Source organism: Bactrocera oleae, chromosome 2 (assembly GCF_042242935.1).
Source record: "Bactrocera oleae isolate idBacOlea1 chromosome 2, idBacOlea1, whole genome shotgun sequence".
Taxonomy (NCBI): Eukaryota; Metazoa; Arthropoda; class Insecta; order Diptera; family Tephritidae; genus Bactrocera; species Bactrocera oleae.
In genome coordinates this window covers 62,872,898-62,892,979 of record NC_091536.1, presented here as the reverse complement: position 1 = coordinate 62,892,979, position 20,082 = coordinate 62,872,898, and the positions used below count along the sequence as shown (strand labels likewise).

Below are 20,082 nucleotides of genomic sequence, written 5' to 3'. Positions count from 1 at the left end.
ACTTGCACCCAATTTCCACCTATTTTCTTTACATATCTTGATTTTTTTTTATATCTAATCGATGTGTCTCTTTGGCATTGCCCCACACTGTAATTTCTACACTGATAAGATATGCTGTTATGTCCATAAGACAATGAAATGCCACGAAATGTGTTTTCGTAATTAAATGAAAAACAAAAGCTTGAGACGTCACTCGTTTACGCCCAGCTGGCGCCACACGAGTTAAGCTAATTGTCAATAAAATGATTTTCCTCCACTAATTCTATGGAATTAAGGTATTCTTGTAGGGTTTTCTCACGCGCCTAATTTTTGTTTTTGCTTTTAATTTCATTTATCAATTTTTAATGACACTTTTGTTTATACTACTTTTAATGTATTGCTTGTTGGCGATTTGCTGCGTTTACTCACAAGAATTAATTAAAATATTTTAAATAAATCAAACAAGTACTTAAGTTGATTTTGATTAAATATGTTTGCGCAAAGCTAGTGATTTTCCTAAAATTGCATAACAAAAGTGAAACAGTACTTTTATTTCTTTATTTTTGCTACTTTTTCTCATTTTCTGACAATTTAAAACGATGACATTTTGATAATTTTTATGATTACATATTTCGCAACAATTTTTGAGGATTCAATGCAGCAGTTTGGAGTATTGGTAAGCGGTAGAGGTAAGTTGGTAGATACAATGATTGAGAACTATAGAGCAAAAATAATACTTTTTTAAGAAGAAGTTGAGCTCCGTCATGAAAAATGCCTATTAAAGGAAAAATTTGCCTTGCTTTGAATAGGTTAAGTTGCCTGATTTTTATTATTTACATATATATTATTTAATATATTGAGGCAAATATGAATCGAAAATATTATTGTCCAAATTTGGTGGTAAAAAATATTTTTTTACTTCAAAAAGTATTAAAAGACACGAACTTTGGTATAAAAATATAAAATTTCGAAGCGAAAACTTCAGTTTATACCAATTAAATTACTAAATTTTGCAAATAAACCACGTATTTAAAAAAAAAAAAATATTGCATTTTCGTATTAAAAAATATTTTTACTTCAAAAATAATTTGAAAAAAAAAACAATTTAAATACAAAAATTTTGAAAAAAATCAATAACTTTTTTGTTCAAATTCAACGCCAAAATTTTACCGACGGCAATTTGGCTCTTGCACTTTAAGCTCAATCTCTGCATTTTCCAACATTTTCCGAAAACCCACATGCAGCATACTTGTGGCTGTTTGAGTTTCTTTAAAGTCAACAAAAACGAAAGAAGACAAACAAAAACGAAAAAGCAAACAGTTATAGACTGACTCACTGAATAATGTAGCTAGATATGTGTATATATGTATGTGAGAGTGTTTGTAGAAGAATAAATTTTCTAAGCACAACGTAAATGGCAATGCCCTTTTCGATCTGAGATAAAAATGCGCGTACGCTTCGGTAAATATGTACCAAGCCCTACTTATATAGCGCTAATACATACATATACTGTTATATAGAAACAAGCTAGGTATACAAACCAAGCCAAAATTCATGTACGAGTGTGCGTTCGTGATGCAAAAGGACTCGGCAAAAGTTCTAGAGATGCTGAATGGAGGGCGAACAAACAAAGAGCGTAAAGATAAGCACAAGGGTTGTACATTCTTTTGGGTAGGATGAGGTGCGACAGCATGAATGGCGCTGGAAGTTAGATGTTGCACAACTTTATGTAACACACGCAGTCGCACACACATTGAAACAGTAAAAATAAATAAATGTGGCAGCTCGTTGAACTGACCCCACTTCAAAGTAGCAGTTACCAACATACAACACATTCACACATACGAGTATACATACATTTATATATATGCATATATGTGTCTTGTATGTGTGTGTGTATTGTATATACGAAAAGCGCCTGGTTTGGGGTGTTATAATAACACTGGCATATCTTGATGCTGTGCAAACAAATATAAAAATCTAAAAGTAACCAAATTGGGGCGAGCAACTGAGGGGAGAGTGGGGGGCGGGGCTGCATTTGTAGATATTATCTCCCTTGGAGAAAGCATGCCACATTACATTCGGCAAAAAGCCATTTGGGGTAGCAATAAAATGTTGCACAAGCGCCAAGGCACACATACACCGACACTCACACACATACACAGCAATACACTTCAACTCCCTGGCTGCGACAGACATAAGTTTAGAAAGAGAAATGTTTATATGGCTTACAGCTTCTAATAACAAGCGTCGCAGTAAAACAAATGCTGGCGGCAGTTGCAGGAAAATTTCTTTATTTTGCACCACGTTGCATGAAAATGTAATGAAACGAAATAAAATAAAATAAAATAAAATAAAGGGAAATTGCTATATTTATTTATTTGTTGTTGCTGCTGTTGCTATAGCGCAGGAAACAGTACACAAATAGAGCAGTGAAATCGAGCGCCAAGCGCGCGATGGCGGCAGTTACAACGGGAAGTCAAGTGGCAATACAAGTGCAGACGAGTTACGGAGCTTGCAACACATATACAAGTTTATGTATATGTATATGCTACTATACGAGTATATAAATATGTGTGTATCCATAAATAACAGTTTAGTGTCAGGATTTGTGCAGAATTTCGCCTTTGTATTTGTGTTTCTGTTTCTGTGTGGCATACAATCGAGCGTTGGTAGCAAAATGGTTTTCGTGTGGAAATGGCACATATCTGGCGCAAAAATTTTCTCTATCAGATTTTACGTGGGTATCTGCTAGCATCTACTTGTGAATAATATTAGATAGCATAGAGATGCGCGCGACAGAGATAAGATGTTTATTTTGCGAGCGCATCTGTGTGTCTGTGTGTGTGTGTGTAGGTACAGGGGAAGTACTAAATTAACTACCAACACTTGAGAAAAACTGGGTGGCTGCACGTACACATAAATACATATAAACATAATATACATATAATATATACTAACACTTATATATGTCTATGTATTTACTATTTTGTGTATATGGGGAGACTATGTATTGTGGCACTTTGTATAGAGACACAGTGAAATTACATTCTGAGTTATATAGCGGAGTGTTTTATGTAATGATTTTTGTGCTTTCTTAGTGTGCGTAAGTTTAACATTTCATTATGCATAAGTGTGGTGGCACTAAATTGCTTATACTTATTGGCAAAGTAAATGGACGTGGTTACATTTGGCAATTTAATTCTAGATATTGTGTTTTTGTGTGGGAATATTTTGTTGGACAATAATAAGAAAAAATAGTTGACTTTAGCTACATCGAAGCTACACTACTCTCCATAGATGCATGTTTTTACAGTGTAAGAGGGTTCAAATAGATTTTTTTGCGTTTGATCGGTAAGTTTGTATGGTAGCATACTAGTCCGATCTGAACATTGATATTCGGAGACTATAGCGATGCCTTTAATTAAAATTTCTGCGAAATTTCGTCAATATATCGTCAAATGTAGCAGTTTTCCGTATAAGATTCTGACTTGAAGTGTTCAGTTTATATGGCAGGTATATGCTATAGTAGTCCGAACTAAACAATTTATTTGGATATTGTAGCGCTGTCTTTGATAATAATCTGTGGTAAATTTCGTGAAGATACTAGCTCAATTAAAAGAGTTTTCCATATAAGGATTTGTTTTGATCGGTCAGTTTGTATGACAGCTATATACTATATTCCGTGAAATGAGCAACTACTTGGCCAGTGAAGATAATGTGCAAAATTTCTGATCAATATCTCAAAAACTGAGAAACAAGTTCACTTATACACGGATAGACGGACGAACAGATGGACAGACACACGGACATGGCTAAAATGACTCAACTCGTCACGCTAATAATTTTCATATATATTTTCTGACATTTGCTTTTGATTGTTACAAATATCGTGGCAAACTTTATATACCCCGTTCAGGATTCAGTTCGGCTTATATAAAAATGTTCGCTTTAAGCCGAAGTATATATATAGTACATTAGAACTTAAACGTATTTTTATTTTTGTTTTCAAATGTCTTTTATGTGCAAATTCCAAAATATACCTCTCCATATCTCTGGTTTTTACAACGGGGTTTTAAAGTTTATTTATACAATTTTTTTAAAGATTTTAATTAGGAATTTCCTTTTTTGCATCATAGTAATATTTCAATATGTTGTATGTTGATGTAAAATAATGAAAAACTTTCCAAAAATAATTTATATTTTTAGATTTTAATGTTAATCGAAAATTTTTACTCGAGAATTACCAAACATCCAATATTAATTACACTAAACTCCTCTCTTATCCACGAAAAAGTATCCTAATAACCCTTATCGAGTTTTCTTCATTTTCTGCAGTGACCTTGAACCTTAAATATCGCAAAAAAATAAGAAAAAAACATTTTACCACCAAAGCGGGATGCTAACATATCCTGCCAACACCAAACAGGATGCAACCGAAGCCATTCCAGAAGCGAACGATTACGGCACCGACAAGCGCAAGTAACGGTGCACACAACCGACGAAGGCAACAAAGTAATCAACGAACTTTAAGCAATTCAAGAGAATTTATGGAGTTAAGCGCATTTAATATGCACAAAATGCCTATAATTTTATGCGGACATTAGCATTTAGTGGCCGCTGCAGCAAGGAGTAAATGAAGTACGTATACATACAGACCATAAACCGCTAAACACACAAACTTTGACTAGCATACCAAATTTCTACGAGTGCACGAAGTCGGTGTAAGGCGCAAAATGAAGGGTTCACCTGCTGCAAACAGTTATGAAAGGACCTCTCGTAGCGTGTTATACATATGCACATGTGTGTGTCTGTGTGTGTGCGCGCAGGCGAGCATGTCCCGCCATCGTGTAAATGTTATGCGAAAATTAATGCCAAACAACAAAAGCCAACGCTTTTTGTTACATTAAAGTGTAAATTCGTATATGTGTAGTGGCTTTTAATGTTGCGTTTGTATGTGTGTGTGTATATGCGCTTCGAAAACAATGCGAGCGTGCTTGGCTCACATCCATTTCCTAGTCAGTCGTAATAGAAAAGAGCGCAAAACAAGAAATGAAATCAAGTATCTACAGCAAAGTTACTAAAGCACTGTGAAAATAGCTGTCAAAGCAACAACAAAATTAAAAGCTAAACAAAAGCTGCCAGCGAATAAAATTAGTCGCAGTAAAAATGATGAAAAACGAAAACTTGGCAGGACATTTATTTAGTTTTAGTACCCGGTGGTCGCCAACAATATAATAAATTGCGTGTTTGTTGTTGTTGTGCAACTACGCGCGCGATTTCAGCAGCTTTCGCAGCACTGACAAATATTAATGACAATTTTCATACCTTTAATACAGCGTGCATGCGTGAAAAAAAATCACCAACACATACAGATAACATATATACACATATATATATGTGTGAATGTATGTAAGTATAAATGCGAAAATGCCAACGAAATTGCTTGAAACACTGCTTATTGTGGCTGCCGAATGCGTGCGTTGCACGTTGGGGTGTGTGTTACACGTTCAGCGCAACTATTCTATTGATTTTTGTTGATTTTGTTTTTTTTTTGTAATTTTCTATTTTGACAAAATCCTCTTTTGGTGTTGCTCCCTCCAACCATCAATCGCTGGTCTTCTTATAACCCTTAAATATAATTTATGTGGCGCAAGCAGATACGTGCTAGAATCAGCCACACATATGTACATATATATCATACATACAAACATACATATATTGAAATGCTCAATACATGCTGAATATATATCTGTTGTACATGACCATGTTCATTTATAAAACTCATTGACCACACTTTTAATGTGCGACATTTGTTTCATTGATTTCTCCTTAATTTTATATGCGTGCGTTGGCGCTGCATTTCTTCGATACTTCTGGTATTTGTTCTTGTATGTCTGTTTGTGGGTGTGGTAAGGTGTATTTTTAGCGCTTGGCATGATTTGTAGGCGTGTGCTGGGTAAGTTGCGACACCTTGCCAACTTGGACTTATGACACTTTGTGGCGAGGGTAAGGTGTGCTTGTTTTTTTTTTTTTTTGATTATATAACTAATTATGTATGTACGTAGGTAAACGTGTTGTGTAACTGTGGTAGCTAAAAATCAATTCATTAAATGGCGCTTATAGCATGCCTTGAGTCACTTCATGCATTATAATGTGTTTGGAGGCAGTGAGAGGGCCTGACGGTGAAATAACTGATGGACATAATATATATATGTAAACGTATGTACCTTATTTGGACTTTCTTTGTATTTACAAGTTTTTACTTTTTAAAACTGAATTAAATTTTTATCTTTTAATTGGCTTAGAGGCGATGCTAATTCGATTCTCTTGCTATAAAGATTTAAATATAATATATATATTTATATAATATAAAAAATAATGTATGTATATCTATAAGAAGCGTTTTGTTGTGTTTTTTTTAATGGGCATTTTATTTAAGAAATAAATAAAAAATATAACTATGTTAAAAGGCTCTTACAAAAACGTTTATATCTCCGAAACTACATATTTGCTGGATCTTCTTACAATTTTTCAAGTTTATGTGTATTTGGTATATATGCAAAAAATGGTGGAAACTTACTAGGGAACATAAGCCCTTAATCTCTCTTCTTTATTAAATAATTATACGTATTTTTTATTTATAAAAATCCCTAACATTTTTGGCGTGTTACCAGCTATCTTAAAAATTTATTGATTTATCATTAAATAGCATTAAATTCACTATTTAATTGCAACAAGTGCTCAATATTACTGAAAAGCCCCTTTCAAACTAAAAAAGGGGGAAAAACTAACGAAAACGAAAGAAATCGTTATAAGTGCAAAAACGCTCCGCTTAAGTGGAGCAAATGAAAAAAATAAATAAATAAAGCAAAAACGGAAAAAAATTAAGTAAAAAGAAAAATACAAAAGTTACCGAAATAAAATGATTTAAAATAAAAAAAAAGAAATAAATAAAAAGGAGAAACTCGAAAAAAACACAAAAATAAAATTTTTACCAAAAACAAAAAGAAAAAAAAACATCACAAAAATGCTCACCCTTCCATATTTGCGGCTGCAAAACGAACGTGAGCATAACGAATGGTACAGCCAACCGCCACCGATATCGTTAATTTTTAATTGATCTTTCATAAAGTGGCGTTATTGCGTCTTGCTTTATTGTTGTTGCATTTATTTTGGCAGAGGATTCCTTATATTTACTTATTAAAATTTTTGTTGTTGTTATTTTTTGGAATTTTTTTAAGTTTTTATTGTTTTTGTATTCATAAAATATTTTTATTTATATTTTTTTTTTGTTGTTGCTCTTATTTAAATACATATATACACCATCTTAGATCTTTAAAAAATGCTTCAAGCGCCTCCAATGTGCTTACTTTACATTAAATGCAATCCGCCCTGAAGATCAGCGCAACAACATACAGAAACACAAATGCCTGAAATATTTTGTCTTAACAAGATCTATCGTCAGCCGTGCTTGCTGCTGTTGGCCTGGCGCGTCTGCTCGTCATTTGCGGCACATTGTCGCTGAAATATTGACAGACACGCTGCTTTGCGGGCAAAACTCAATTTTGAGCCAACGAAAATGAAGCGCAAACGTTTAAATGTATGTATATGTGTAAATATATATGTTACCCACTTGTTCGCTTGTGCACTTTTCGGCGCAATAACGCCCTACATATTGCGGCGGCGTGGCGTTTAGTCTGCCGCCGTTTCGCTTTTTGCAGCGTGCAACGAACCCTTTCACGGCTGCCACACACCACCACTACGCACATATGTATATATTGTTCTCATAATTTCTACAGTTTCATATTTAAAGATTTTTGATTTTAATTCGCTGCAACCTGTTCGCCTGAGCGCGTTGGCATTGATTGTGAATTTTTGATTTATTATAAGCGAATGCCTGCATTAGGGCGGGAGAATCCTTTATCGTTGTCGCTGGTTGCTACCTTCGTAAGGTATTTTCCTTTTATTTTTGTTTACGGCGTTATTCAGCACATTCTGATTAAGTGCGCGCTATTGATGAGCATCGATTTTTATTTAAGACACACTTTTTTTATTTCTTTTTTTTTCCATTCTTGTCTCTTAATGCAGGCAGTTAATTTTTGGCGTTACTGCCCACATGTGGTCTGTCGTGGTTTTATGCCAATATATTAGTGGCTGCTTAAGAGCCTCACCTCGCATATTCCCACGGTTTTTGAGCAAGGCATCTTACAAAAACAACAACAGCAAACACAGCGAAGCAGCAGCGCATGTATATAACACGCTATGCTGTGCCAAGCAGCGTCTAAAATGTGTTAATTTCGAGTTTAATTTGTTGTTAAATCCAAGTTAAGCGACACATTGCGTCGGTTGTCTATATTATCGAATCTGTTTCTCCTTTTGTATTTATATGTAATAAAATTATTTTTTTTTGCAGCGGCAACTTCGTGTAAATTATAACACATTCCGCGCCACTTCTTTAGTCGTATGGTATAATATATAACTCATCAATAGAGACACTCAAATATTGTTATATTCCCGCTGTTACATGCCACATGCGCGGCGTAATTCGACATACAAGTTCGCTGCTTAGGTCTTTTGTTTGCGTAGCGCGTTCGGCAAACGCGGTGTTTAGAAGAGCGCCGCGCGTGATAAGACAAAATTTGTTATGATTTCACGCCACATAACAGCTCTTTTAACACATATCACCGGCAACAAAGGCGCGCAGTGATTTGAGAAATATCGAGGTAGAAAAAATTGTACTGCGATGATATGGAAAATTACTGATTGGCCTGCGCGCACTTGCCAATGATTGCGGGCGCGCGCTCAAATAAGCAAATAAACAAACAGGCAAACAAGAAAAAAGAGTTAATAAGCCATTTACAATTTTTCATTTTTTATTAATACTCTGCGTGTGTTTGTGCGACATGAAGTGGCATGTTAGAAAGCATTTGAGCGCAGTCGCTATGTGCACCTTCGCCATGACGCTTCAAAATTTTTAATTTTAACTGTTTTTTTATTTCGGGTGGATTTTTGGAGAGTCAAAAGCGGCGCATGAAACACAGCTGGAGCTGAAGCGCTTTTTTGTTAGAGACGTTTTGGTACATCTCTGTATGCTTATTAGAGCAGTGGGGGTGCGTAAAAAGCATGTGTTTAATTAACGACTAGGCATGTTCATGTTCATGCGAACGACTTCATTATCATTACTAACAGAGTTATAAAGCTATGGAGTAATTTGTATACATAAATAAAAACAAAAGTTTATAGTTTTTATTGTAGAATGCGGAATGATTCGCGAAATTAAGTATAGTAAGCCATTGACCATTTCAAATCATTTATCCGTCATATTTTATATAATAAAAGCTTTGTCTTACAGTTAGCATAAAAGTGCAAGCTTTGGAGCTTTCATGCATGCTGAGTGGGTAAATGCTTTGATTGAAAATCTATTTATAGCTATCGTATATCTAAAGCTTCTACATATGGTTAGCTTGGATGATGAAATCTTTAAATCTTTAAAGCTTTCATATATGATTTTGTCTTTCAGAAACAATTTTTAATATCTTGGGATGGAAATTCATTCAGAGCTTTCGTATATTTAAAGTTTTTTATTATGAAAACTTTCATAACCATTTACAAAACGCACTGATAAATTTTTCATAGATATAAAGCTTTGAAATATAAGATGCTTTATATATATGCTTTTCATTATCAAGTCTTTCATATGCAGTCAGCAAAAGCTTAGAAGGAAAATTGTTAAATGCTTTCGCACCATTAAAGCTTGTTCTTATGAAAGCTTTTATAATAATTTTCAAAATCACACTGAAGACCTTTTTTAACCTGCGAAATTAACTTATTGACAATGTTTATTCAAGATTTGGAGTGATTTGTTTTTAGAAAATACTTACAGTCGTATTAAAAATACTGTTTCTATTGATTTACGTGGCAGAAAAGAAGCATATAAAGTTCTTACAATGCCAAAGAATAAATTAAAATAAAATTTTTACACTATATTAATAAATTTGCTTAAACTAAAAATAAATTAAAAAATAATGAAAGCTCTTGCTATTTCAAAAGATATGACCAATTCGTTCGTAAAACTATACACAAAAGATCAAAACACATACATAAGTAATTGTAATAATAACAGCTCAGCTTTCACAACTTTAAGCTCAATACAAAAAGGCTTAAATATGCATTAAAATGGTAAATTTAAACAAAATCGATATTAAAATTACACCCAAAAGCTCAAAATATATTTATAAGTAGTACCATTAATTGGAGCAAAGCTTTTATCTATGAAAGCTCAATTCTCAATGTAAATGCAAATGTTATTTTTCCAATGTTTTTGTTTTACTTTGCCTTCGACATAGTCAGATTACTTAATTTTTCACCGTCATAAGCGCTAGACATTAGCATATGCTATTGACAAGCGTTTTCCGCTCACGTTTAGGCAAGAAACATAGCAGCTTGCAAAAAAAAAAAACAAGTATAGCAATTCTGCTAAATGAGCGTTTAAGGTAGAATTAACTATGTGAAAATGTGCAATATAAACAACAATGTACGTTGGTTGCATTTACTAATTGTTGTTGTTGCTGTTAGCTAAATTCATTCATCGCAGCTGTGCAGCTGCATGTCGGCGCGGCTGTCGCTGCGGCATTCAGTTTTTGCCAGTTATTGCTTCAAAGAAATCTTTTAATTCATTATTGTTTATTGCTGGCCGCATATTGTAAATTTGTTTAGCGTTTACAGCATAAGTCACGAATTTAATTTGCTTGCTGAGTTTTAGTAATTTATGGGTTTTAAAAAAATAAAAGAAACAAGGTATAATATATTAAAATTAAAAGAAAAAAATTCAGGCATTGTTTTATAAATTATAAACAGTTTAAGATGCGTCAGCGGCAATAAAAATTTGCATATTTTTTATTTATGTGTGTGTGTGTTTGTATGTAATTGGGGTTTTATTGAACAGTTAAATGCTTTGAAGCGAGATTGTTGCTTTAAATTAACGGGAAGTTTAATTAAAGTATGCACATGAAGGTCGCAGTGGAGGAGGACATTTGTGATATTTACTTTATTATTTATAGTTTTTATGTATATTAAAAAAAATATATAAAAAAAGTAACTTTTTTATCGCCAGCACTTTGTCACCTTGACCGCTTATACAAAAAAACTCGAAAATTTGTTCTTCTCAATTTCACAGCACACCTCCCGAAAACATAAATTTGCAACTTTTCAAAAAAAATATTTCACAACTTTGCACATTTACAAATCACTATCATACTTAGCTTTCCGAAGAGCGCGCCTAAAGGCCGAAAGCCCCAAAGTTTTTCCAAAAAAAAAAAAAAATATCAAAAAACTTTTTGCTTTGTAAAGTTTTATACACATCTATATATAAGTATACACATACCCACACATTCGACCCATCCAGTGTTGGTCAAGCGAGCCAAGGTGAGCGCATAGTTCACCTTCTAAGTCATGCTAAAAATCAATTGTTTACGCGCATACCGACAAGCGTGCTGCCTGCCTACAGCCAATTTCCGCCCCAAAAGCCCTAAACACAATGGGAGAAGAAAAAAGAAGGCAGTAACAAACGTACATAGTACTGGATGTATGTATGTATAAATGAAGTTGTAGAGAAGTATGCAAAATACTCTCGCTTTTCACTCAGCGCGACGCTGGCAGCAGCAGCGCTCATAGCTAAGCTTGACTGGCGTTAAGTGTAATTACAATTTACCTCTGAAAATATTCTAAGCTAAACGTATGCGCACACATCTATATACATATGTTTGTGTGTGTAAGTCGCCGAGGTCAGTTATGTCAGCTGTGTGGGTAAGGCTAAGGCAACTGCTATTCCGGCCGGACGTTTGTGCTATTTTTTATTGGTTTTTTAATTTTTTTTCTGCCACCGCCACCAACAGAGAAAAATGTATGTACAAATACATATTTGTTTGTATGTGTGTAAAGTGAAAAAATATCGGAATATGCAAAAAATCATCGTGAAAAATTCATTTTTGCCTTACAATTAAACGCAATTATTGAATAGGCGCTGCTAAATGGTTGTTGTAATATTCCACACCGCCTGCCACATTTTGCATATGCAAATCGATGAGCGCAAATAAATGTAGAAAAACACTTAATAGCAACAACAATGAATGATTTAACGGCACAATGCCACACAGAACAGAACAATGCAAATGTTGGTTGCCAATTTTTGTTTACATTTTTGTTGTTGTTTTCTTCATTTTAATTTATGTATTTGAGCCTTAAGTGAAAACACATTGGCAAGTCTAAAGAAAAATCGGAAATTTTTAATGTTTTTTTCCTGTGCCAACATTGTTGCTTACATATTTCTTAAAAAAAGCATTAAAAGTTTAAGCATTACAACGCCTTCGGCACTTCATAGCATTCTTCGACAGAGTTAAAACCGGTGCATAATTTGGGGTGTGGCTGCAGCATGGTCAGCACACTGGATCAATTTAAGTGCTAATGCAAAAGTAATGAAATAATTTGTTTGATAATACAACTACAATGGAAAGCTTTCGAGTGAGGTTTCGTTCAGTTTAAGTTGGAATTTTGGTGCACATAAATTTTTTAATAGAATTACAAATAGAATATTGCAAAATCAAAGCTTGAGCACATGTGAAATATTTTTAAAAGCTTCAAAGCTTTTGAGAATCAGTTGAAATTTTTTTTGATAACTTATGTATGTACAATAGAATAATTCAATGTAGCAAACAAAATTATACAAGAAACAAAATAACTATTCGAAAGCTTTTTAGGTGCTTAAAAGTGTTTAGGGTTCCTTTGTAATGTGAACTTTGAAAAATAAAAGCTGTAAAAGTTAAATATCAAGTAGGGAAAATATTCAAAGAACCCGAAAGTACAAAATTATACAAAAGCTATATAAAAGCTATATAAATGATTTTTTGTAAGTGCTTGCTTTGTGCTTTATTGAATTTGTAAAATTGGTTTAATTTATATAAAAAAGCTGATATTGTTTACTTTTTTTAAGTGTTTCGGAATAGAATAAGAATTCATGGAAATTTGAAAAACTCTGGTAAAGATACGAGCAGAATACTCAATGTGTAATTTTATATATTCCTGAATTTACTAATTTTATCTTTTCTAAAAATAGTTTTTGTAGTTTTCTATTCGCTTTTCTTAAACAGATTTCATATTTTCCAAGCAATCATTATTAATATTAACTGGAGTATTGAAAATTTTTGAAAGCGGTTACACAATTATTGTATGTACTACAAGTACAACGGTAAACTTATTAAAAAAATTAAGGCGCTTATACATATTTGTAAACCAGAGCGGAGCTTTTTGCAACAGTATGAAATGTTTTAAAACATTAAAATAGTTTGTGTAATGAAGCTTTCACTTAAAACTGAAAAGCAGAGCTTCTGATCTTTTAATAAAATTATTAAAACATGGTAAATCTTTTTGAAGCTTTCATTAATATTCAAGAAATAACAATTTATGTAATAAAGCTTTTTGAGGCTATAACAGCTTTCCGCACATTATCACAAGCTTTCATTAAAAATCCGAAAAGTAGAGCTTCTGAACTTTCATTAAGATCCTTAAAATAGTAGAGCTTTTTGAAGATTTTAGCAATATTCAAGAAATAATAATTTGATGTAATTTTAGTTTTTAACCTAAAGAGATTTCTAGAGCTTTTATATAAAAAAAATATACTAGTGAACTGGAGTACATACAAACTTATATATAGCATTTAGCTCTAGGAAAATTCAAAATCTAAGTCGCTTTATTCTTACTAGCGGCAAAAACATATGCTTAGACAGCAGCAGCAGGACCACACGGAAGTGGAGTATTCGAATTTGCTGCTTAAAAACTTGTTAGTTGTGGCTTTCACATATTTAAATTTTCATTGAACGTATTTTTTCACTTCAATTGTAATGTTTTTATTGTCGCGCTTCAACTTAGATATATTGCCTTTTCGGCGTTTTTGCTGCCACATCATTTCAAGTTCAGCCGCAACAAAGTGCCGACTTACCTTTCCAGCTTCTGCTGCTTTTGCATAAATGCCCATATGTATGTTTGGAGTATGTTGAACGCTGAGATCAATACAATGCCAGTCAAATATGTAGTCAGCTTGACCATTTGCCTCGCCTGGTGGCAGTTTAGTGGGGCCCCCAAGACAACTGGATGGCTGGCTGGCTGAATGGTTTGGCTTGGCTTGCCACCCAGAGTCTACACGCTTTTTATTTATAAGCTCAAGTGTTTATACTAAACATTCACAAGTATGTGTGTGTGTTTGTGCGCATTTATGCTGAGCAGGCGAACAATTGAATTGCATATCAAATTGACTTAACGACATGACAGTAGTGTGGCCATTGATGTGGAGCATCCTGTTGTGGCACAATAAACCAGCGCGCCCCATACAAATACATGCATAAGTGTATATATATGTATGTATATACATATGTACATATTTTTAATGGCCACATTCAGTTGCTGGTGACAATTGCAAATCGCAAGAGTCGCGCAGTTTGAGCTAGGCGCGGTTTGGGGCAAGTGGACCCGGTGCGCTTGATGCTAATGATGTGCAGTTAGCATTGTGAAGAAATTCATTCAGAATGTATAGGGGAAGAATGGTGCTAGAGGTGCAGAAATACAGATACGCATACATATATATACTAATATACATACCTACATATATATGAGTACTTAAGCCTTTGCATGACTTAATTTACATACAAAAACAAATTGAAAAAACGGAAAAGAATTAAAAAAGTTTTTAAAACAATTATGCGCCTACTTCTACAGCCTTAAATATAGCTCGCACAGCCCTGCACTCCCCTTACCCTGCACTTGTGGCATTCCGTTGCACATAAAAATCACAGGATAAATTTTAATTTGTTGCATATTTTGTCAACAGCATTAAAAATGTCAACAAAAATCAACAAACCCTAAATATCCAGCTGTGAATTTCTTGGGAATTCCCTCATAAGCATATTGCAGGCAGCGCACAGACGACCGATGAGACGATGCACGACGCGCCGTTCGAAAGCACCGATCAGAGAGGAATATGATAGGCAACGGTGAAGGCGATATTGCAGTGTATATACATATGTATGTGTGTGTGCGTGGAGATGTGGAAGATGAACAGGGCGGAAAATTATGTTGCAGAAGTTGAAACTGAAGATCGGCCGTTGACGCCAACGCGCATGCGCTCCATTCAGCGCCAGCATACGATGGAGAAGGTATGCTAGTGTTGTTGTTTCTGTTATTGATGGTAGATATATGTTAATGTAATGCAATCAACTGCGTACAATTTAAATACCAATAACAGAGAAATCAACGCGCAGCAAAGCGCATGCGCATACCCCCTATATACACTAAATACGTTTATGTGTGTATTGTAGAAATGTATGCATGTTAAAATGTAAGAAATATATGAATATGTAGCCTTAAACATATTAATATTTGTTGCTTTCGGGGCAGTATGCAGCAAGGTGGGAAAGTTTACCTCCTGCCCGAGCGTGAAGCTGTCGATTGCTGGTTGACACCCAGCGCCCTCACAGCCGTACATACATACATATGTAGATAAAACCACACGCATATATGCATACATGCGTGCGCACGCTAATAGACCAATTTATGTTATTTTGATAGCCTTAAAATTTTTACTCACATACCAGCTGCGCTCCACTCATCTCGAAGCTGCATGCAGCAGTTGGTGGCGCAGCATCCCTGTAACCAAGCTGCTACAATTTCAAGTAGCAGCAAAGGCACTCAGGCACTGGTTGGTGAGAATATTGCTGTTTTATAAAGGTATATATTTATATTGTGTTGTTATTGTTGTAATGCTGATTTGGTGCATTGATTTTGTGATTGCAGCGGTTTTTGATGTAGTTGGCGCCACTGGTTGAGTAGGCAGCACTGTGGCGCGCTTATGGCTGATCGCAGCTAGGCGATAATGTCTGGATCTGTTAGAAGGCATGTACTGTCAAGTATATGTGGCTTAAATGAGTGCAGTCGTCTGCTTGGGTTTGTGTGTTTATGTATGTGCATGGTGCGTATCCCACTCATTTTACAGATGTAAATGGGAGATATTAAGACTTCTACGGCTTGCTGACTTTTTGGGTTTTTTAATTTTTTCTTCATATCTTTTTAATTTTTATATTTTTTTATATCTGGCTATAACAGCTGTTATGTTGTTGTTGTTGCCTATGTTCGTGTTTCGCTGCTGTTGACATTGTGCAGCTCAGTCGATTTGTTGTTGTAATTTGTCTGTGCGTAACAGTAAATGAGCGCCTAATGATTGCGACCGTGTTTTTTCTTCTTGTCTGTGTTTTCTTCTAGACAGCGTACATGGCCATAAATTGTAAATTGAGTACATATTATTAAATTTTGGAATTTCTGAGAACCTTATACGCACACACAAACATATATTTATGTACATGTATGTATGTATGTATATATTATATTATATTATATGTCATTTTTTGGAATATGTAGACGATTTATGTGCGATTAAGCAAATAATCATTGATATTTTTGAAGGTGATTATATAAAAGTAAGGTTATGTGTACATGGAAAATGCGTGAAAATAATATATATAATATACGATAGTTTTTGGAATAGAAAATAACTTTTGTGAAGAACTTTTTGTGATAAATTTACTTTAATGTAAAAAAGTTTTCCCCAAACAATTTGGTCTCTTTATTATAATAAATGAAATTAATTAAAATAAATAAATTAAATTAAATTAAAATGAAATAAAATTAAATTTTTTCATTAAAAATTAAGTTTTTTGAATTAAAATGAAAATGAGATTTTACGCACGATTCTTATCGATTTTATTTATTTTAGGTGATAAAAAATATTATTATTATGTTTATTTTATATAATGTTATTTGGTTATTTATTTTTCAAATTTCTATAAAATTTTGTGAGTAGATATATATGTTTCATATGTTTTTTGAGCTTACCAGTCTTCGCTTTGGTTTGATAAGTGGGCGATTTTGTCCATTCATTTTATAATAGAGACCACAGGCATTGCACAAATAGTGGCCAGTGCCGTCGCGTCGCCATAATGGCGTTGATGTGGCACCGCAGTTAACGCATTCACGACCCTCTGTAATAGAAATAGATATTTGTGATATTATATGAGAAATATTTTTAAGTTTAAAAAGCATGTAGACAGAAAATTGAGTACATATGTACACATATTTGAAGATTTAACATTTTTGTTTTTTATTTTCTCCGAATTAGTATAAAAAACTTTGTAAAGAAATGTCTTTAGAATTTTATCTTAAATAGTAAAAAAAGTAATTTAGTTTAAATAAAATAAAAACAAACAAAAATTCGAAAAAGATTTGGTAAATATTTAAATTGTTTCTTAATAAGTTATTAGTGTAATTTAAATCAAATACATAATAAAAATTTATATCATTTTAAGTAACTAATTTGTAATTAACTAACTGGAACATATTTATATGTTGCAAAAGCAGCTTATGCATAGGAATTTAGACATTTTCCAACGCCATAAACATTATTATCCACACATATATGTACATAAAAATATGCATAAAATATTTATAAAAATTCCAAATTAGTATGTTTGCATACACAAAAGCAATAAACTCAAATATGTAAGTATGCATTTTCCATACACAACTAGTACACGCACATATTTCTGCTGTTGAAAATGCGCCTGCGCTGTTGCGAGCAAAACGCATGGAAGCGGAAATGATGGATTCGGCGGGCGGCGCATTTTTTCACTTTTATTATACGCAAACGACGACCACAAAGAAATATATATACATACATATAATATATAAGTATGTATTTGTATGTATAGTCGTACAGCATATGAGAGCTCCTGCTTCCTATGCCACAAACTAAACAAGTTAAGCAGACACCAGGCGGCCAACAAACGGCATACCAATACATACATATATAAATATGTTTACAAAAATGTATGCGAACTAACTTGGCTCGTTTGTTTGACTATATTTAATGCGAGCATTTACAACAACTAGCAGTTATTTTTTATTTATTGAATTACTTTTTTTTCTAGGTTTTTCGCTTTGCATTTGCGTACTGCAACATTTTCACAAATTTTAATTAAGCAAAAGTCTCGCTTTACCTCATAAAAGTGGGAAGGAATGTGAAACGGGGAAGAAGCAGTAATAGAGCGCACCTGAAGTAGCGCCGAGTCCACGCTCATTTGCTGGCAAAGGTGGTGCCACGGTCAGTGGTGGCAAGACAGGGGTCCAACAGTGGCAAGTACAAGCCAGCAAACATACAAACAAACAAATGTACGTACAAATTTAGTCAAGTACAAATGTAAGTGGTTGTAGGCGCGCAGAGACAAAGTTTAAGGCAATTGCATGTGTGCGTGTGTGTTGGGCTCTTTAATGTCTGTATTGCTGCCTTTAATGCGGCTTGCTTTAAATTCATTTTTCTTATTGCTTGTGAAAATTCATGTTTTTTCGAAGTTTTATTTTTTTTTTGATATTTGATCACCACCACTACCGCACTCACCAACGACGCACTGGTGTACCGTTTGTGGCAACAAAAGTCAAGCAACTAAAACCGTTGTACAGCTTGAACAGCACTCAGCAAACACATACAGAAATATATGAGTGTGTGCGAATAAATTCAGCCAATTTAAATAGCGCTACCATTAGTGTGACACAGGCAAACTCAACGGCTGTGAGTCAGTAAAGCGGTAAAAATGTGGTAAAGTTATCGCACAACAGAGACATACATATATGTATGTGTTCACCTGCGTTGGCATGCAAAATGGTTTTAGTACCGCGCGCTATTAACGCGCTTGTTGTTAGTGCGTTGAGTAAATTTTTAGTTAATTTTGATTTTTATACCCTGAAGATGATATATTAGGTTTGCCATGAAGTTTGTAATACCCAGAAGAAAACGTCAGAGGCTCTATAAAATATTTATATAAATGATCAGCGTGACGCCATGTTCGTCTGTTCGTCCGTTTGTATACATATATGCGAGCTGGTCCCTCAGTTTTTGAGATACCAATCTGAAATTTCTCACCTATCCTTATCTCCCTAAGAAGCTGTTTATTTTTCGTAACTACCGATATCGAATAACTATAGCATATAGCTGCCATACAAACTGAACCATCAAAATAATATCTTCTATTATTTGTGAAGGGTATTCTAGCTTCTGTGCAATCGAAGCTAACGTTTTGTTGTTTTTTTCTCGTTTTATTTTTTTTTATTCTCCCCCACAGGCTTTGACTTACTTTCCGTTTTACATTGGTTACAGTATTATTTTTAAATGCAGCTTTTATGGCTTGTTTGTATACAGATAGTTTTACCCTAGTCACTTTTCGTGCTATTGTATTAGTTGTTGTTATTGTTGTTTTAGTTACTTTGACTTCTTAATGATGCTACTAAATATGACTGATTATATTATAGGAAAAAAATTTGGTTAAAAAATTTCAGTTGTCTGTCTCATTTTTGTACATATGTAATATATGTTTATATGCATACAAGTATGTCTATATATTTGTGTGCATTAGCATACCAAGAAATTGTGGAAACTTAGTCATAAACTTGAATCTGAATATTTTTTTATGTTTTTTTCCGTTACGCTGCCATTTTGAGCGTTTACAAATTAATTTGACGCTTTTAGTATTACCGTTATTAGTTTTTACTGTAAGTTTTCAGTACTTTATTACTAATTTCAATTAACTTGCTTTTGTATGGTAATCTATTTTGCGGCTTTTATGTTTCATGATTTCTATTTGATGTTGATATATTGTTGAGTTGATTGACCGGCGGCTGCTAGAAAACTTAGCTACTTGCTATGTATTTTTTCACAAAAAGCCCAAAAATATTTTTTTTTTCATAAAATATATTTTGTCTAAAATATTTTTTATATTTTTTGAAGTCATATTTTTTTAAATTAAAAATATTGGATGTGTTTCGCTCAAAAATGTATAATCCTTTAGCTTATTTTCAAGCCCTTATAATCGATTTCATCTTCTATAACTCACATTTTCAGATATTTATATTTGTTTCTCCTTGAATTCGTGCTGTTAATAAAAATCGCATTTCATTATTCCCATTAAAATCTTCTGACCAACTTTCATTTAATATTTGATGTCACGGAAG

At 33.7% G+C, this 20,082-nt stretch overlaps 1 protein-coding gene across 3 annotated transcripts in view; it reads right to left on the bottom strand.

Moving 5' to 3' along the window:
- The window catches only part of grn (GATA binding protein grain), a 122,057-nt gene that overhangs the window by 30,992 nt on the left and 70,983 nt on the right, over positions 1-20,082 (bottom strand). For all 3 annotated transcript variants that reach the window (XM_070105472.1, XM_036368804.2, XM_036368805.2), the window contains exon 5: positions 16,918-17,063. In XM_070105472.1, the coding sequence (XP_069961573.1) occupies positions 16,918-17,063 (146 nt within the window). The remainder of the gene's footprint in view (positions 1-16,917; positions 17,064-20,082) is intronic.